Here is an 18,941-nt window from a genome sequence, read left to right on the forward strand (position 1 = left end):
TCTCGCAGTGCAGAAACTGTCAGAAGATGCTCAGAGCTAGATCTCAGTGTTCAAGGTGAACAATGTGGGTGAAAACCCTTCTTCAGGTATACAGGGCCAAGGCTGTTTGGCACACTTTGTATGTAAAAGGTCCCAAGTTAAGACAACAACAACAATGACTTGTACCCCGCCCATCTGACTTGGTTTCCCAGCCACTCTGGGCGGCTTCCAACAGATTATAAAAGAACACATAATACACCAGACATTGAAAGTTTCCAATACAGGGCTATCTTCGGATGTCTGCAGGTCATATACTGTACCGTATTGGCCCATATATAAGCCACACCCACAAATAAGCCACACCTTTAAAATTCAAGGGGGGGGGAATAAAAAAAAGACAAAACCCAGATATAAACCGCTCCCTTAAAATTCGGTTCCATTTTACCATATGTCTGTTTCAGCGGCGGTATCGTAGAAGCCAATTTTTGTAAGGTTGTGAATTTAACTTTAACCTTTCATGGTCAGATTTTGGGGGGAAAGTGAGGCTTATATTCAGGCCAATACGGTAGTTGTTTATCTCCTTGACACCTGATGGGAGGCTGCTCCACAGAAGGCCCTCTCCCTGCTTCCCTGCAACTTCATTTCCCGCAGGGAGGGAATCTCCAGAAGGCCCTCAGAGCAGGACTTCAGTGTCCAGACTGGACAATGGGGGTGGAGATGATCCTTCAGGTATCTTAGAGAATGCCTACTAGTTAGTACTGATAGCACTGAGCTAGATAGATCAACTATCTGACTTGTTATAAAGCATCTTCCTCTTTTTAAAGGGTTGCAGGACTGTCCTAGAAGAGCCCAGGCCAGGTGTGGAAAATTTCAGGCTCAGGAGCCAAATGCAGCCCTCCAGCCTCTCTATGTAGCCCCTGGACCCTGTTTCTAAGCCATGCCTCTCAGCTATCCTGTCAAACACTCTCCTCAAATATATTGGCCTGGCTGGATCGAACCTTGAAGTAGGCCAGTGTTTCTTGCTTGCATGGGTGGATGTTGGAGGAGAGAAAGAAGAAAGTGTGTGTGTGTGTGTGTGTGTGTGTGTGTGTGTGTGTGTAGAAGCTTCTGACCTCATGGGTGGCTAAACTTGTGGATTGGATGGAGCAAGAACATGTGCTTACAGAAGCACATGCTGGTTTCAGGGCATATTGGTCAATCATAGATCAAGGCCTAGTACTCCAACACCTTGTGGAAAAATATACCTAAAAAAAAAAAGGAGGATCCCTTTATGCAGCCTTTATAGATTTTAAATCTGCTTTTGACTTGATATCACGAGACAGATTTTGGGAAAAACTCAAGTTCCTCGAACATAGATAGACGATTACTGCTTCTCATCCGCAGTTTATACGAAAACACCTGTGTCTGGGTGATCAGCAGGGCCATTTATCAAAGGAAATTCAAACCATATTGTACAAAAGCCAATTGTCACCTCCATTGCCCTGCCCACTTTTGTCCCAGGCCACGCCCACCTCTGGCCCCAATGCAACCTCTCTGTCTGGCCCCTTGGCCTCTCTCTGTATCCCCAAGCCACACCCCTCTTCCTAGGCCACGCCTCTCAGCAGCCCTGCTTCATATACCCCTCAAGTGCTTTTGTCTGGCATGCAGTCCCACCGGAAGCTTTACTGTGAGCCAATACGGCCCTTGCCAAGGAAAATGTTCCCCCATCCCAGGCTTAAAGGTAAAGGTAAAGAGACCCCTGACCATTAGGTCCAGTCGTGGCCGACTCTGGGGTTGCGGCACTCATCTCGCTTTATTGGCCGAGGGAGCCGGCGTACAGCTTCCGGGTCATGTGGCCAGCATGACTAAGGCACTTCTGGCGAACCAGAGCAACGCACGGAAACGCCGTTTACCTTCCCGCCGGAGCAGTACCTATTTATCTACTTGCATTTGACGTGCTTTCGAACTGCTAGGTTGGCGATAGCTAGTAGCACAGTGTTTATGTGGGGATGGAGAGGTGACTATTGTGAAGTGACTAACATCTTTGTAATTCACTTACATTTTGTGCCAGGCTCTTTTCTGCTTTCCAGAACATGCAATCTCCTTTTAACCTCTCAGAAGGTTAGAGCCAGTGGTGGCTGAGGCCCCTTTCAGCTGGTGGAGTGGAAGGCAGGGAGCTGAACAGTAGGTGGCGCCAGAGCAGGTGGCAGGCAGAGGAGCCAGCTAATTCTAGATTCTACTTTTGTCCCACCCTCCTCCTCTTCCTCCCTACAAGGCGCAACACTGAGACTAAGAAGGTGGAGGAAGCTGACAGGCAGAACCACCCCCATGGACCTAGGACTAGGACCACGGCCTAGGACCCTTGTACCTACGGGACCGCTTCTCCCAGTATGCCCCGGGTCCATAAATAGCAACACCCTAGAGGTCCCGGGCCCTAAGGAAGTCAGATTAGCCTCAACCAGAGCCAGGGCCTTTTCAACACTGGCTCCGGCCTGGTGGAACGCTCTGCCTCATGAGACCAGGGCCCTGCAGGATCTGATTTCTTTCCGCAGGGCCTGTAAGACAGAGTTGTTCTGCCTGGCCTTTGGCTTGGAGTCAATTTGATTCCCTCCCCCTCTTTCTATTTTTCCTTTCTCCTTCTGTGATGGAACTCCTATTTGTGGACTTCCCTGGCTTTTTCTGGCCCACGTAGGACCAGTCTGGATAGTTGGCCTTGGTGAAGATTTGATGTTTTCATCCCCAAAAAGTTTTTGATTTCAGTTTCTGCTGAAATTAAGCTGCATTTTAATGTTGTATTTTAATCTTGTTTTTAAGTTGTATTTTAATCAGTTGTTTTTATACCTGGTGTTAGCTGCCCTGAGCCTGGTCTTGGCTGGGGAGGGTGGGGTATAAATAAATTATTATTATTATTATTATTATTATTATTATTATTATTATTATTATTGACTGGATATAGGTAAGGAGGCCACAGGTGGGGCACTGGCTAAGGGCAAACTGAGCTTGGTGTGGCACTGCCCGCTTTGCCCTCATGGACCAGCCTCCCTTTTCTGGACAGGGACCGGGTTCAAATGCCTGCTTAACTTGTGAAGCCCATTGGGTGGCCTCAGGCCAATCACAATCTCTCAATTTGGCCTACCTCACAGGGTTACTCTGAAGGTGAAACGGGGTGTGTGTGTGTGTCCTGCTGGCTACTATGAGCTCATAGAGCAGAGTTTCCCAAACTTGGGTCTCCAGCTGTTTTTTTTGGACTACAGTTCCCATCATCCCTGATGACTGGTCTTGCTAGCCAGGGCTGATGGGAGTTGTAGTCCAAAATCAGCTGGAGAGGCAAGTTTGGGAAACCCTGTCTTAGAAGAAGGTTGTAAAGAGTTTTTAAAAAATTAAACTTTGCATGTACCGTGTTTTTCGCTCTGTAAGACGCACCAGACCATAAGACACACCTAGTTTTTGGAGGAGGAAAACAAGAAAAAAAATATTCTGGATCTCAGAAGCCAGCAATCCCTCTTGCTGTTCTGGCTTCTGGGATAGCTGCGCAGCCTGCATTCGCTCCATAAGACGCACACACATTTCCCCTTACTTTTTAGGAGGGAAAAAGTGAGTCTTATAGAGCAAAAAATACGGTAGTTAGGGGAACCTGTTGCATTCAAGACATTGCTGGACTCCAACTCCCATCTGTCCCAGCCAACATGTCCAATGGTCATGGGTGTTAGGAGTTGTAAGTAATGGGCCCTGCCTGCTAGCCTGCTCCCTAAAATATCACTGGTTTGCTCATTTCTATAGACAATGGTACCTTGGTTCTCAAACTTAATCCATTCCGGATTTCAGTTCAACAATTACTTTGAAAAAAATACATATTTTGTTATGTGCAAATGGCTTTAGATACTTCTTAGGTCCATAAATTACCATGTAGCATATATTCAACACAAAAAACAGCGACAATTTGTTGTTGACAAAGGACATATAAAGGGCCCCATTACCTTCAGTAGCTTAGGGCCTCATCAAACCTAAATCCAGCCCTGCCAGCAGTATATGTGGGGCCACAAATTCTGCACCTTGGAGGTACGGGGTAGCATAGAGAGTGCCCAGCAAACGAACAGTCAAGGATGATGCTGTGGAGGGATAGCTCTATAGCAGAGCACTCTCTCTGCGCGTAGATAGCCTCAGATTCAACCCCTAGCATCTCCTATAGGGCTGGGGATGTTCTCTGTCTAAAACCCCGGAGAACTGCTGCCAGTCAGTTCTGGGAGACTGGGGAGGGAGGGCAGCTGCCCTTTGCAGGAAGAGGAGACTCCCTGGCTTCTTCGGCAGCCTGTCTGATCTCTGCTTCTTGGCCCCCCTCCTCTCCAGCCTCTGCTTCTGCCTCTGGTTCTGAACTGCCCTCTGACACAGACTCTTCCTGCTCACTAAATCCTGTTGCCTATTCAGCTTCCCACACCTCCTGCTCCCAGTCCTCTCCTTCTGACTCACCCCCATCCTGCCACCAACCCCCTGGCTCTGAGTCTTCTTCCCTTGGGGGTTCCCCAACTGGTGCCTCTAGCTAGTCCATGACACCCAGAAGGGAATATGACCCTCCCCCTTTAAAAGGCTAAAGGCACAGGACTGATTCTCCAATGCTGCATGGGTACCTCTAGCTCACCAGCTGTCTTGGGACTACAGCTTCCATCATCCCTGATCCTAGGCTGCACTGGCTGGGTCTGATGGGAATTGGAGTCCAACAATTTCTGGAGGGCCACAGGCTACAACAGAGAAGAGGCTTGGTCAGCAGTGGAGGAGAAGGTGAAATCTCTTTCAAAGTTTGACTCCAAAAGCCTGAGGGCTAGAATGTTGGTGGTTTGAAAACAGGAAGCCGCTGCAATTGTCGGGCTGCCAGGTTTCGCACCAGAATGATTGCCCATCTTGTGTTTGCATAACAAATCTGTGGCCATGTGAAAATACATGCGGCCTGCTTCCCTCGGTCTCCTCGCTGCTCTCTGTATTTAACAGCTTGAAGATTTTCGTATTTGGCACACCCTGAGCAACAGATGTGTTCACATGTCAATAGAGATCAGGAACCAATTCACACACAGAGCGATTTCTCACAAACCAGAGTCAATGTGAGTTGCCTTTTGGGGCAAAATAGTTGGGGATGAAAAAGAAGAAACAAGCAAGTTTTTTTATATATAATAGCAAGTAGGTAAAGGGACCCCTGACCATTAGGTCCAGTTGTGACTGACTCTGGGGTTACGGTGCTCTTTGGAATTTGCACCAAAGAGTCAGTCTCCTATCTGAGCAACGTACGCCCAGGGTACCAGTAAGAGACACTTGCCTCTCTGGCATCTGGCGCAGCAGGAACCTGGGAATTGCCAAAAGGGAACTGGGGATTTAGTTGGCACAGAGAAGGGAATCCCACGGCAGCAGTCTCAGTCTGCCAGCTCAAGGCAACCCTGTAAAAGGGAACCTGCGAAAAAGTCAGCTGAGCGGAAAATTCTAGGGCCTGCGAAAACGAGCTCATCCTTCACCAGAAGGCTGGGGATGGCTTCCAATCTGCATGGACTATTCCCAGCATTTTCCTAGCTCTGTTCCTTGGTCCACTCACCTCAGCTCAACTGCAGAAGGTGACCTTCGGGTCACCTTGGAACTTTTGGGTGGGTACCTCCATCTCTCTGATTCCAATGTTTAAGTGCTGAGTGCAGTTCCTTGTATTTGCTAGAAGGTCACAGCAGAAAGTTGGTGGGAGAGAACGGAACGGGGTGACTGGGGCCTTGAAGAGCTTCGCTCTAGGCAGCACCATTTTGTTGCAGTGTGTAATATTTAAAGGGAAATCTAAATTACTTTCCCCGTTAATAACCAAACCATTTCCATTGTGACCAGGGCGCTTTTATTTATTTATTTATTTCAGCCAGAGCTCACTGGAGCTCAGCTCTGGCAGCTATCAAGTGGGCGCCATTGCCATTCTAAGAAAACAAGGGAGAAGTTCATGGTGAACTCCAGCACCTCTTTTTCTAGAAAAATAGCACTGATTGTCACCAAAAAATAACTTTCTCTTTGTCACACACACACACTGTTCTACTCGTGTGTAGGACCCTGGTAGAGACCCATGCCTGACTGGCATGTTCTCTCTCCTGGTCTGTCGGGAACTTCAAAAGCTTTCTCCATCCCAAACATCACAGCGACTGATACCACAAGGCATTAGCACGCTTTAGGATCCTGCAGAGTGTTAGCAATTTGCGTCTCAGACTCAGTAGCACAGCATTTTGGCTAAACTACGTTTATTTACATATAGTACACTTGGAGCATTCCGACTTAGCTCCTTCCTCTTTCTCATCAGACAGCAAAGGGAAAGAACAAAGGACAATAGTCCCACATCACGGAACACAGTAATACCAAAACATCCTGTCTCCATCACTTCCCACACGGTGGAATGAAAACATACACCGTCGTGTGATAGACAACAATCTCATGACTGCATGGATTTGGAAGGGTTTAACAACAGGTTTGGTTGGCATGCATATATATGGTATGACAAGGTAAAGACTCATAAAGGTTTTAAAAACCATATTGTTAGGAAAGCACTATATAATGTCTGGATTCGGTATAAAGACTTGTTGGAAAATAAAACCCCCAGGTGGTTGTCACCAATGGAAGCTAAGGAAGGGAAAAAACTTAATATGGAATCCAAATGGCCAAAATATTGGGAAATTATAGAACAAGAGGGGGGAAAGGTGAAATTACAGAGTTATGAGAAATTGAAGTCTAAAGTAAGAGACTGGCTTCATTACTACCAGATAAATGAAGTATTCAAACAGGACAGGAAAATTGGCTTCCAGGTGGAAAGATCAAAATTGGAAACAGAATTGTTAGAACCCAATACTAAGAATTTGTCAAGAATGTACAACTTGCTGTTGAAATGGAATACACAGGATGAAACGGTTAAATCAGCTATGATTAAATGGGCACAAGACATTGGTCATGACATTATGTTTGCTGACTGGGAGCAGTTATGGACCACCGGTATAAAGTTCACGGCATGTAATGCCTTAAGAGAGAATATTATGAAAATGATTTATAGGTGGTACATGACCCCAGTCAAGCTTGCAAAAATATATCATTTGCCCAATAATAAATGCTGGAAATGTAAGGAAACTGAAGGTACTTTCTATCACCTTTGGTGGACGTGCCCAAGGATTAAGGTCTTCTGGGAGATGATCTATAATGAAATTAAGAAGGTTCTTAAGTGTACCTTTCATAAGAAACCAGAGGCTTTTCTCCTGGGCATGGTAGGCCAATTGGTGTCAAGGAAAGATAGGACGTTCTTTATGTATGCTACAACAGCAGCAAGAGTCCTTTTAGCAAAGTATTGGAAGACACAAGAACTACCCACGCTGGAAGAGTGGCAGACGAAGGTGATTGACTATATGGGACTGGCTGAGATGACAGGCAGAATCCGTGACCAAGGAAAAGAGACGGTGGAAGAAGACTGGAAGAAATTTAAACTTTATCTTAAGAACTGTTGTAAAATTAATGAGTGCTAAAATGTCATGGGTAATGTAAAGCAGATTTGCAGCGATAAATGATTGGGTAAGAGAAAAAGGTTAAAGAAAGTGAATTATAAGTAATTGAGATTAGGGGTTGCTGAAAAAGTTTAAAACGGGGATGCAGAAAAGGGAGGCATGGGGAAGTCGTCAAAATTGGGTATAAGGAAAAAAAGGTTATGAAATTATACATGTTTATATGTTTGTTTGTTTTTGTATTGTCACTTGTAATGTGTTATAATATATGTTGGAAAATCAATAAAAATTTTATTAAAAAAAAACACCATCTCATGACTGCAAGCATGGAGCAAGAATCCTAACAACACACACACACAAACATTTCTGCTCTTTATTTTTATAAGGCAACTTTCTGGCTGCACAATCTTGGGGTTGTTTTTCAGTGTGGATTTCTACCCTCCCAGAATAAGTCAGGGGTGTCCTGAGATGGTGAAAAGGTTCTCTGCTTTTAACAGGAGATATTTGACAGGAGAAACTTCTTCCAGCAGTGCACCCTACTTGCTGGGAAACGCTTCCCCTGAGGGTTTCTGGGAATCGGACAATATTAAGGGGAAATTCCTCTTTTATCAGTTGCTAAGTTAGATCAGGTCTTGTCACCCACTAGGAGAGGTAAAGGTAAAGGGACCCCTGACCATTAGGTCTAGTCGTGGCCGACTCTGGGGTTGCGGCGCTCATCTCGCTTTGTTGGCCAAGGGAGCCAGCGTACAGCTTCTGGGTCATGTGGCCAGCATGACCAAGCCGCTTCTGGCGAACCAGAGCAGCTCACGGAAACGCCATTTACCTTCCCGCTGGAGCTGTACCTACTTGCACTTTGACATGCTTTCGAACTGCTAGGTTGGCAGGAGCAGGGACCGAGCAACGAGAGATCACCCTGTCGCGGGGATTCGAACCGCCGACCTTCTGATCGCAAGTCCTAGGCTCAGTGGTTTAACCCATAGCGCCACGGAAAATTCCTCTTTTATCAGTTTCTAAGTTAGATCAGGTCTTATCACCCACTAGGAGAACCTTGACGTTATAAGAGCAATGGACAGAAAGGCTTGGCTTGACTCCCATAATCCTTTGCTCACTCCGCTCAGCGTAGAGGAATTCTCATTGTCTCCAGGTCTTGTTCATTGATCTTCGACAGATGGTATGTTACAGGGCAAAGGCTTTTGACCTTCTCCTTAGGATGAGACATGAAATAGGATTAAGCGTTGTTGATCGCGTAATGATCTTTGGTCAATAAACACATGGCTTCTCTATGCATTAATTCTTTGAGCCCTTAACAAAAACGAAAAGCCAACTGGCAGATGGAGATTGTAATTCACAAAGAAAGCTCCCCTGGATAAATGGCTGTGAATGACAAGCCTTTCTTTCTTTTTATTTCTGTGATGTATAGGCTGACTGATTGATTTACGCCATGGGTAGGCAAGCTGAGGCCCGGGGGCCGGATCTGGTCCAATCAACTTCTCAATCTGGCCCATGGACGGTCTGGGAATCAGCGTGTTTTTACATGAGTAGAATGTGTCCTTTTATTTAAAATGCATCTCTGGGTTATTTCTGGAGCATAGGAATTCGTTCATTCCCCCCCCAAAAAAGTAGTCCGGCTCTCCACAAGGTCTGAGGGACAGTGGACCAGCCCCCCACTGAAAAAGTTTGCTGACCCCTGAGTTACGCTTTTGATGAAGAGCAGTGAAGGTACAGGGAAATGCTGTTCCTTTGATTGCCCTCTGCTCACCCATCCTGCCCAATCCTTGTGACTCAAAAGAGATAGAGTCTATATAAGGCCATTTTTCTGGGTCCTCCTCCTTTCCTGCGTGTGAGGGGAGCACCCTGTTGCAACAGATCAATAAAGATCAACCTTACTAGCTGCTTTGCTTCTCAATATTCTCTGGTTGGCCTCTGTTATTCTCTCCTACCAATAGGGAACCTACGTAAGGACTCTGTATGGGCTCTTGGATACCCCATAAGGGAAAAGGGCAGATTTTTGTTTACAACACCACTTCCTCCACCAGCACTTCCTGCGACTGCAGGCACAGCCTCCTGGAGGGCTTTAGCACGGCCATTACGACCACCAAAGCGCAAATAGGCCACGCCAGTTTAGAGGCAGTATAGATCTGAAATGAATAAGAACGATAAATTGCAGTGTAAAAGAAAAAGGGCACCGAGATATTCCATTGTGGTGACTGTAAACTAGGTTTTAAGGCGCTATTTTGCAACCAGCTTCTGTATCTGAGTTTCTGACACTACCATGTATGCATACCCTCCAACATTTCTCCGATGAAAATAGGGACGTCCAGTGCTAATTTCTAGAAAAAGAGGTGCTGGAACTCACCACTAACACCTCCCTCGTTCTCTTAGAATGGCAATAGCACCATGGGTGTAGTCCTTTATATAAACTTTTTTATTAGTTTTTCTACATATCATTTTCAACAGTAACTAAACATACTTTCCTATCTTATATCATCTTTTTTTTTTACTTCCATCAATCACACCTGAAAATTTTCCAGTCTATCCACTTAATATACATTTCTTACTTCCACAATTACATTTAACTCGTAACTAATATCTCTATTCTTTCTCTACTTTGCAATGCTTCATACATTTCTCCTTACAAAACTTCTTGTAGTCCTACTAGCGTAATTTGCTGGTTACAGTTGCTCTTCAAAGAGTTCGTATATTTCTTCCAATCTTCTGTAAATCTCTGGTCCCGCTGGTTTCGAATCCTTTCTCTCATTTTATCTAATTCTGCATAGTCCATTAATTTTGTCTGCCATTCTTCTTTTGATGGGATTCCTTCTTGCTTCTGTTTCTGGGCTAACAGTACTCTTGCTGCTGTTGTTGCATATAAAAACAATTTAACATCTTGCCTATTAATATCTTCACCTATAATACAAAGTAAAAATGCTTCTGGTGCACCATGGGTGTAGTCAAGAGAGGGCAGCTGCCCCCCAAGCAATAAAAATTGATAAAAATTCAAAGCTAACTGAGGTTCTGCCCCCCCCCACAAAAGCCTGCCCCCCAACAAAAATCCTGGCTACACCGATGAATAGCACCCCCCTGAGAGGTGCCGGAACTGAGTTCTGGCTGAAAAAAGTCCTATTCCATACCCTCTGCCATTTCTCCGATGAAAATAGGGACATCCTACCGTCCTCTCCAACATTCCTCCAATGAAAATAGGGACGTCCAAAGGAAAAGTGGGGCATTCCAGGATTAAATCATAAACCAGGACGGCTTCAGTAAATCTGGGACTGTCCCTGGAAAATAGGGACACTTGGAGTGTCTGTATATGTAATTTACCCAAAACACTCCAAGAAATTTCTGGCAGACCCTCTTTCCCTCCTTGCTGTGACGAAGTGCGCTTGCTTCTACTCCCTTTGCAGGTTCTACTGGGACTTGATCATGTTGCTCCTCATGGTTGGCAACCTCATCATCTTGCCCGTGGGCATCACGTTTTTCAAGGACGAGAACACCCCTCCGTGGATCGTCTTCAACGTCCTCTCGGACACCTTCTTCCTGGCCGACCTGGTCCTGAACTTCCGCACGGGCATCGTGGTGGAAGACAACACCGAGATCATCCTGGACCCACACACCATCAAGATGAAGTACCTTAAGACCTGGTTCCTGGTGGACTTTGTCTCCTCCATCCCCGTCGACTATATCTTCCTCATCGTGGACCTGGAGACCCAGGTGGACTCCGACGTCTACAAGACGGCGAGGGCGCTGCGCATCGTCCGCTTCACCAAGATCCTCAGCCTCCTGCGCCTCCTGCGCCTCTCCCGCCTCATCCGTTACATCCACCAGTGGGAGGAGGTGAGTCAACATCAGGACCACTGCACCATGTGACTCCAGCCAAGGTAGATGCAAAAGTACGGTGGCCCACCAGGTTGGGCTTGATAGGCCTCCCACTTTACCAACAACCCATGGCTGTCTGTATGTAGCCTGATCGGGCTGCCTTTGGTATAATAATAATAATAATAATAATAATAATAATAATAATAATAATTTATTATTTATACCCCGCCCATCTGGCTGAGTTTCCCCAGCCACTCTGGGTGGCTCCCAATCAAGTGTTAAAAACAGTACAGCGTTAAATATTAAAAACTTCCCTGAACAGGGCTGCCTTCAGATGTCTTTTAAAGATAGGATAGCTGCTTATTTCCTTCACATCTGAAGGGAGGGTGGTCCACAGGGTGGGCGCCACTACCAAGAAGGCCCTCTGCCTGGTTCCCTGTAACCTCACTTCTCGCAATGAGGGAACCGCCAGAAGGCCCTCGGCGCTGGATCTCAGTGTCCGGGCAGAACGATGGGGGTGGAGACACTCCTTCAGGTATACAGGACCGAGGCCGTTCATGTACAGTGGTACCTCTGGATGTGAACGGAATCTGTTCCGTAGCCCCATTCACATCCTGAACAGAACTTAAGACGCGGCTTCCGCAAATGCACATGACGTCATTTTGACCGTCTGCGCATGCGTGAGCGGCGAAACCTTGAAGTAACGCGCTCCATTACTTCCAGGTCGCTGCAGAGTGCAACCCGAAAATACTTATCCTGAAGTGTATTTATCCCGAGGTATGACTGACCTGGCTACCAATTAGATTCTGGGCCCAATTCAAAGTGCTGGTTTTGACCTATAAAGCCTTAAACCGCCTCTTTCTGTATGAACCTACCCGGACCCTGAGATCATCTTCTGAGGCCCTCCTTTGTGTGCCTCCTCCTTGAGAGGTCTGGAGGGTGGCAACACGAGAACAGGGCCTTCTCTGCAGTGGCCCCCGGCTGTGGAACACTCTCCCCAGGGAAGTTCACCTGGCACCTTCATTACACACCTTTAGGCACCAGGCAAAAATGTTCCTTTTTAACCAAGTTTTTGGTTGATCTGTTTGACATCCTATACCCCTTTAAAATGTGGCTCTTTTCGGGGGGGGGGGCTGTTATTGGGTTGTTGTTTTTCTGATTATATATGTTGTGATCTTTTCTGTGAACTGCCCTGAGACCTCCAGGTATAAACTCAATCAATAATAATAATAGTGCGCTCTGGTTATTGCTGGACTATGATTTGCACAAGCCTCTGGCGCCCTGAATTAATTAAATAATCAAGATTTCCCCACCGCCCATCACAAGATTTACGTACCACTTGATTGTAATAAAAGCTCAGAACAGTTTGCAAAAGGAATAAGGCAATTAAATAGTCATTAATAAAAACAAACAGTTAGAAACAATTAAACTTTCCAAAAAAGAAAAGATAAAATCAAGATTAGACCTGGCATGAAGCATCTTTCTCATATCCTAAGGGAAATATCGCAGTTTTGTGGGCTCACCCAAGCCCAAACTCCCATAGAGGTCTGTTCCATGAACCTCCACAGATGTGTATTATTATTGCTGTGGTGGTTACAATTAATTTGTTAATTGCCTTCTAAACCACCGTCTCAAGGTTATTCACACATAAGATAATTAAAAACAATGAGCGTATTTAAAGTTAGACCAAAACCCAAACAAGTGGTCCACTCTCATGGTAATAATAATAATAATAATAATAATAATAATAATAATTTATTATTTGTACCCTGCCCATCTGGCTGGGTTTCCCCAGCCGCTCTGGGCGGCTTCCAACAAAGATTAAAAATGTCACACGTTAAAAACTTCCCTGAACAGGGCTGCCTTCAGATGTTTTCTAAACCAGGTAGTTGTTTATCTCTTTGACATCTGGTGGGAGGGCGTTCCACAGGGTGGGTGCCACTACCGAGAAGGCCCTCTGCCTGGTTCTCTGTAGCTTTGCTTCTTGCAGCGAGGGAACCGCCAGAAGGCCATCGGTGCTGGATCTCAGTGTCCAGGACGAACGATGGGGGTGGAGATGCTCCTTCAGGTATATTGGGCCGAGGCCATTTAGGGTCATGCAGCCAAAAGACACTCCAGGCAGCCTCTGTCTCTCCTCTCACGGTCTGTCCCTGCTTTCTCTCCTCTTGTCCAGATCTTCCACATGACCTATGACCTGGCAAGCGCGGTCGTGCGGATCTTCAACCTCATTGGGATGATGCTCCTCCTCTGCCATTGGGACGGCTGTCTCCAGTTCCTGGTCCCCATGCTGCAGGACTTCCCTGAGGACTGCTGGGTCTCCATCAACCACATGGTGGTAAGGGCCCCTCCACGGCATTCCTATAAACAGGCAGAGCCAGCTTAAGACAGGTAGAGGCCCTTGTTGTTGTTGTTGTTTAGTCGTTTAGTCATGTCCAGCTTTTTGTGACCCCATGGACCAGAGCACGCCAGGCACTACCTTGGATCAAATCTATGCTTCCAGGTGCCATAAGAAAGCGGCAGAGATAGCGCAGGATAGTGCGCACCCCGGAAATGATCTCTTTCAGCTTTTGCCTTCTGAAAGAAGGTACAGGGTTATAAAGACTAGGACTAGCCGCCTGAGAAACAGTTTCTATTCAAATGCAATTTTGGTTTTAAACGCAGTGTAAGGTAGTCTCTTTGGGAATATATTGTATTTAATTATGGGGTATTTAGAGGGCTAACCAGGCTGGGATAGCTGGGATAGCAGGCTTGTTGGTTTATGAATGTCTGATGTAGATTTTCAATTTCGTTGTTCTGTATTGGACAATGACAATAAAGATTATCGTATCGTATTGTATCGTATCGTATCATCGTATCGCATCGTATCAGTGTAAGGTTGCTTCCTATTTAAACCAGCCTTTAAACCAGCCCATAACTTGGGTTTCCAGCTGACTACATCCATAGCTAGAAAGGCTAGTGATCAGGGATGATGAGAACTGCAGTCCCAAAACAGCTGGGGACTCCAGTTTGGGAGACTGTTCTAGCTGATATATGGTCAAAGCACCTCTGGCCACAACACCCTTCTGAATTTTAACTTTACTTTGAGCCCATAATTTTACTTGGGTTTCCAGCTGTTTTTGGACAACAACTCCTAGCTAGCAGGACCAGTGGTCCGGGATGATGGGAATTGTAGTTCAAAAACAGTTGGGGGTCCAAGTTTGGGAAACGCTGTTCGAGAACGATGAGAAGAAGTGGGTTTAAAAAATAAAATAAAAAATAAAGTGTGTAGTCACTTGGAGGTGATCTCTGTGGTCACCCTAGGTAACCATACTGACCAGAAACGGCTGTTTCAATGGACCTGTGCAGGTAAGACTGCTCCCACCTCCACAAATGTGCACACCGACGACCGGCCTGCGCTGAAGCCCGCTTCTTTCTTTGCCCCACAGAATGACTCGTGGGGCAAGCAGTACTCTCACGCCCTCTTCAAGGCCATGAGCCACATGTTGTGCATCGGGTACGGGCAGCAGGCTCCTGAGGGCATGACGGACGTTTGGCTCACGATGCTGAGCATGATCGTGGGGGCCACCTGCTACGCCATGTTCATCGGCCATGCCACCGCCCTCATCCAGTCGCTGGACTCTTCTCGCCGCCAGTACCAGGAGAAGGTGAGCTGCAGGGTCGCCCGGTTTTGCTTGTGGAGGACCTGGTGTCTTGCAAAGTGCCTTGTGGGCAAGCTGAGCTCTTGCAAGGCTCACCTCGCCGGTCAGTTTCAAAGCAGGCCGGAAGCTGAGAGTTGCCATGCAATGCAGGAATAGTCAGCGTAGACCGCTCTGAGCTAATTGGAGCAGGGGGTCTGACTCAGTCCATGCTCCTATTTAATCAGGTCTTTTATTCAGAACAATGAGGACTAGGACCTTAGAATCTTTAAGGGAAAGGGGCGTAGCTCAGTGGTGGAGTGCATGCTATGCATGGAAAGGTCCCAAGGTTCGGTCCCCAGCATCTCCAGGTAGGAATGGCAGAGAGAACGCTCCCCAAAACCCTGGAGAGCTTCTGCCAGTCAGTGCAGACAGTACTAAGCTAGATGGATCCCAGAGTCAGTCGAGGGCAACTTCCCATGAATGGTGGAAGATTCAGGACTGACTAAAGGAAGTAGGTATTCATGCAAGGTGCAGTTCACCTGTGGAACTCATTGCCACAAGGTGTAGCGGTGCCAAGCGGCTTGCTGCAAGAGGATTAGACATATTCTGCTATCAATGGCTGCCAGCCACAACGACTATTTTCTGTGTCCTCTGTCGGAGGCAGTATGCCTCTGAAGTTGCTGGGAATCCCAAGCAGGGAGAGTTGCTGTGGCTTGTGAGATTCTCCTACGGGCATCTGGTTGTCCACTGCGAGAGCAGGATCCTGGAACAGATCACCTGGCTATTAGCCACAAGGGCCACAATTTGCCTCCCCTGTTCAATTCCCCAGAAGTGGGGAGAGTTGCTGTTGCACTCGGGTCCTGCACCAATGAGGCATCTTGTTGGCCACCACGAGAGCTGTGGGAAGTGATACATAAGTAGCAGTCAAGTACAACATTCCTTGTTTTCCTAGAGTAGACATGCAAGGGGATGTTTGATTCAGCGAGTCGGAACTTCCTGTTTCCTCCTGCAGTGGGACATACTTCCTTTGCATGTGACTAGAGGTGGGCGTGACCTTACCTGTCCAGGTAACAAAAGGATAAAGCACGCAGCACTCTCTCTCTCTCTCTGACTTCCTCCATCGTTGGAGCAGCTTTTTAGCTAGATATGCTCTGTTGGCTCTCAACAGAGGACACTGGGATTATTCCCATATGGGATAGATCCACATGTATATACTTTGTAACTAAGTCTGTCAACTGTGAACTGAATGTGAGTAAACTACTTTTTATATACGGTGGTACCTCTGGATGCAAACGGGATCCGTTCCAGAGCCCAGTTTGCATCCTGAAGCGAACACACCCCGTGTCTGTGCATTGCAATTCGCCGCTTCTGCGCATGCATGTGATGTCATTTTGAGCGTCTGCGCATGCGTGAGCGGCGAAACCCGGAAGTAACGTATTCCATTACTTGCGGGTCGCCATGGAGCGCAACCTGAAAACACTCAACCTGAAGCGACTTCAACCCGAGGTATGACTGTACTTTAAACAAGATTGTGCCGTGTTTATTCTTTTAAGAGGGATAAAAAGGAATTTACCAGGAACATACAATTCAATACTGAATTGTATAATAGTGAAAGGCTTACGCAAGCCTGCAACCAGCTACCCGCTGTGCGTTAAAAAGGGGAATGTAAAACTCTGCTAAGTAAAGGAACTTGCTAGTGCAAGTTAGGAAGGATATTAATAAACAATCTATCCTCTCCTGCCTCCCTGAACATTCCCACAAGAGTAGAACATTGGACTAAGTTGGGCCTCTGGCCTGATCCAGCTGCGCTCTTCTGATTTTCTTCTCCCCTCGTCTCTCCTCCTAGTACAAGCAAGTGGAGCAATACATGTCCTTCCACAAGCTTCCGGCAGACACACGGCAGCGGATCCACGAGTACTACGAACACCGTTACCAAGGCAAGATGTTTGACGAGGAGAACATCCTGGGGGAGCTGAGCGAGCCTCTCAAAGAGGTACGTACCTGGGCAGCACCCATATCTGGAGAGGGAGAGGGAGGGGTAGTCAAGGTTGGGGAACAGGGATAGGTAAAAGGGAATCCATAGCTCTTCACTGCAAAACAGCACTCATATAAGCTAAGGGGGGAAAGTCTTAGTTGAACAAACTCATGTTGTTGTACGTGCCTCAGTCACTGGCAGTGGGACGCGGGTGGTGCTGTGGTCTAAACCACTGAGCCTCTTGGGTTTGCCGATCAGAAGGTCTGTGGTTCGAATCCCTGTGACAAGGTGAGCTCCCGTTGCTCTGTCCCAGCTCCTGCCAACCTAGCAGTTCGAAAGCACACCAGTGCAAGTAGATAAATAGGTACCACTGTGGCGGGAAGGTAAGCACCATTTCTGTGCGTTCTGGTTTCCATCACGGTGTCCCGTTGCACCAGAAGCGGTTTAGTCAGGCTGGCCATATGACCCGGAAAGCTGTCTGTGGACAAACGCTGGCTCCCTTGGCCTGAAAGTAAGATGAATGCCGCAACCCCTTAGTCGCCTTTGACGGGACTTAACCGATCCAGGGGTCCTTTACCTTTAGCTAAAGGTAAAGGGACCCCTGACCATTAGGTCCAGTTGTGGACGACTCTGGGGTTGCTGTGCTCATTTCGCTTTACTGGCCAAGGGAGCTGGCATACAGCTTCCGGGTCATGTGGCCAGCATGACTAAGCCACTTCTGGCGAACCAGAGCAGCGCACGGAAACGCTGTTTACCTTCCCGCTGGATCGGTACCTATTTATCTACTTGCACTTTGATGTGCTTTCGAACTGCTAGGTTGGCAGGAGCAGAGACCGAGCAACGGGAGCTCACCCCATCGCAGGGAGTCAAACCGCCAACCTTCTGATCTGCAAGCCCTAGGCTCAGTGGTTTGGACCACAGCGCCACCTGCGTCCATTTACCTTTACCTTTACCTTTTACCTAATCTTTGACAAGTGAGATACACAACACTGTTTCCTTGGAATAAAGTCAACAGAGACTGTGGGGTCTTTAGGATATTCCTTTTTTCTACACATATATATAACCTGAGCATAGGTTGGAGGGGCTCACAGCACTGACGCTCTTGTAGATCTTGCTTCCACATTGGGTTTCCAGGGGGCCAGGGGGCCCCCAAAGCCCAGCACAGAGCAAGACATGTCCCTATGCCTTCCTCTTCCAGCAGCGCTCCAAAAACTCACACGATTCTCACATGTGCAGGTTTTCTTCCTTTCTGATTTACGACCTGCCCTGCCGCCCCCTTTTAGGAAATAATCAACTTCAACTGCCGCAACCTGGTGGCCAACATGCCGCTGTTTGCCAACGCTGACCCCAACTTTGTGACGGCCATGTTGACCAAGCTGCGCTTTGAGGTCTTCCAGCCGGGGGACTTCATCATCCGGGAGGGCACCGTGGGCAAAAAGATGTTCTTCATCCAACACGGCGTGGTCAGCATCCTGACTCGAGGCTCCAAAGAGATGAAGCTCTCAGATGGTTCCTACTTTGGGGGTATGTTTTAGAGAGGAGGGGTGTTTGGGGCGGGATGGGGAGGAATCAGCAAGCTCTAAAACATGGCTTTGTGTTTTTCAAATATATTTACACTTTCAAAATTCAAGCTTAAAGATGGCTGGCGAACTGGGGTTGCTAAATTGTGGAGGCAATAACCAGCATTCCCGCAATATATGATGCTCAAGGTGTTAGTGCCAATAATTTTGTAGCCCAACCAAGAACACCCACGCCGTTTTAATCCAGTTTGCTCCTGTTCCCTACCATTCTTGGCAGCTGCTGTGTGGCAAATTTGATGTGGTTGCTGTTGATAGGTTCTACGTGCTCTTTAATCCAGCTAATCGGGGATCACGTAGCCAGCATAATGACATCACAGCACCAAATGACCAATCAATTTTGGCTAGGTGAGAACATCACCAAGCCAAATCAGAGAGAGGTAAATGCTTTCTGACCTCACTCTGAATGGTTAGGACTCTTTTTTGGGGTCCCATTTTGGGGTGATATGATAGCCATGTTCAAATATATAAAAGGATGTCATATAGAGGAGGGAGAAAGGTTGTTTTCTGC

At 47.0% G+C, this 18,941-nt stretch overlaps 1 protein-coding gene across 1 annotated transcript in view; it reads left to right on the forward strand.

Moving 5' to 3' along the window:
- HCN3 (hyperpolarization activated cyclic nucleotide gated potassium channel 3) overlaps nt 1-18,941 on the forward strand; it is a 32,017-nt gene that overhangs the window by 2,551 nt on the left and 10,525 nt on the right. The window contains exons 2-6 of the mRNA XM_053368919.1: nt 10,850-11,279; nt 13,435-13,596; nt 14,687-14,905; nt 16,725-16,871; nt 18,137-18,377. Of these exons, the coding sequence (XP_053224894.1) occupies nt 10,850-11,279; nt 13,435-13,596; nt 14,687-14,905; nt 16,725-16,871; nt 18,137-18,377 (1,199 nt within the window). The remainder of the gene's footprint in view (nt 1-10,849; nt 11,280-13,434; nt 13,597-14,686; nt 14,906-16,724; nt 16,872-18,136; nt 18,378-18,941) is intronic.

The sequence above is a fragment of the Podarcis raffonei genome, chromosome 16 (assembly GCF_027172205.1).
Source record: "Podarcis raffonei isolate rPodRaf1 chromosome 16, rPodRaf1.pri, whole genome shotgun sequence".
Taxonomy (NCBI): Eukaryota; Metazoa; Chordata; class Lepidosauria; order Squamata; family Lacertidae; genus Podarcis; species Podarcis raffonei.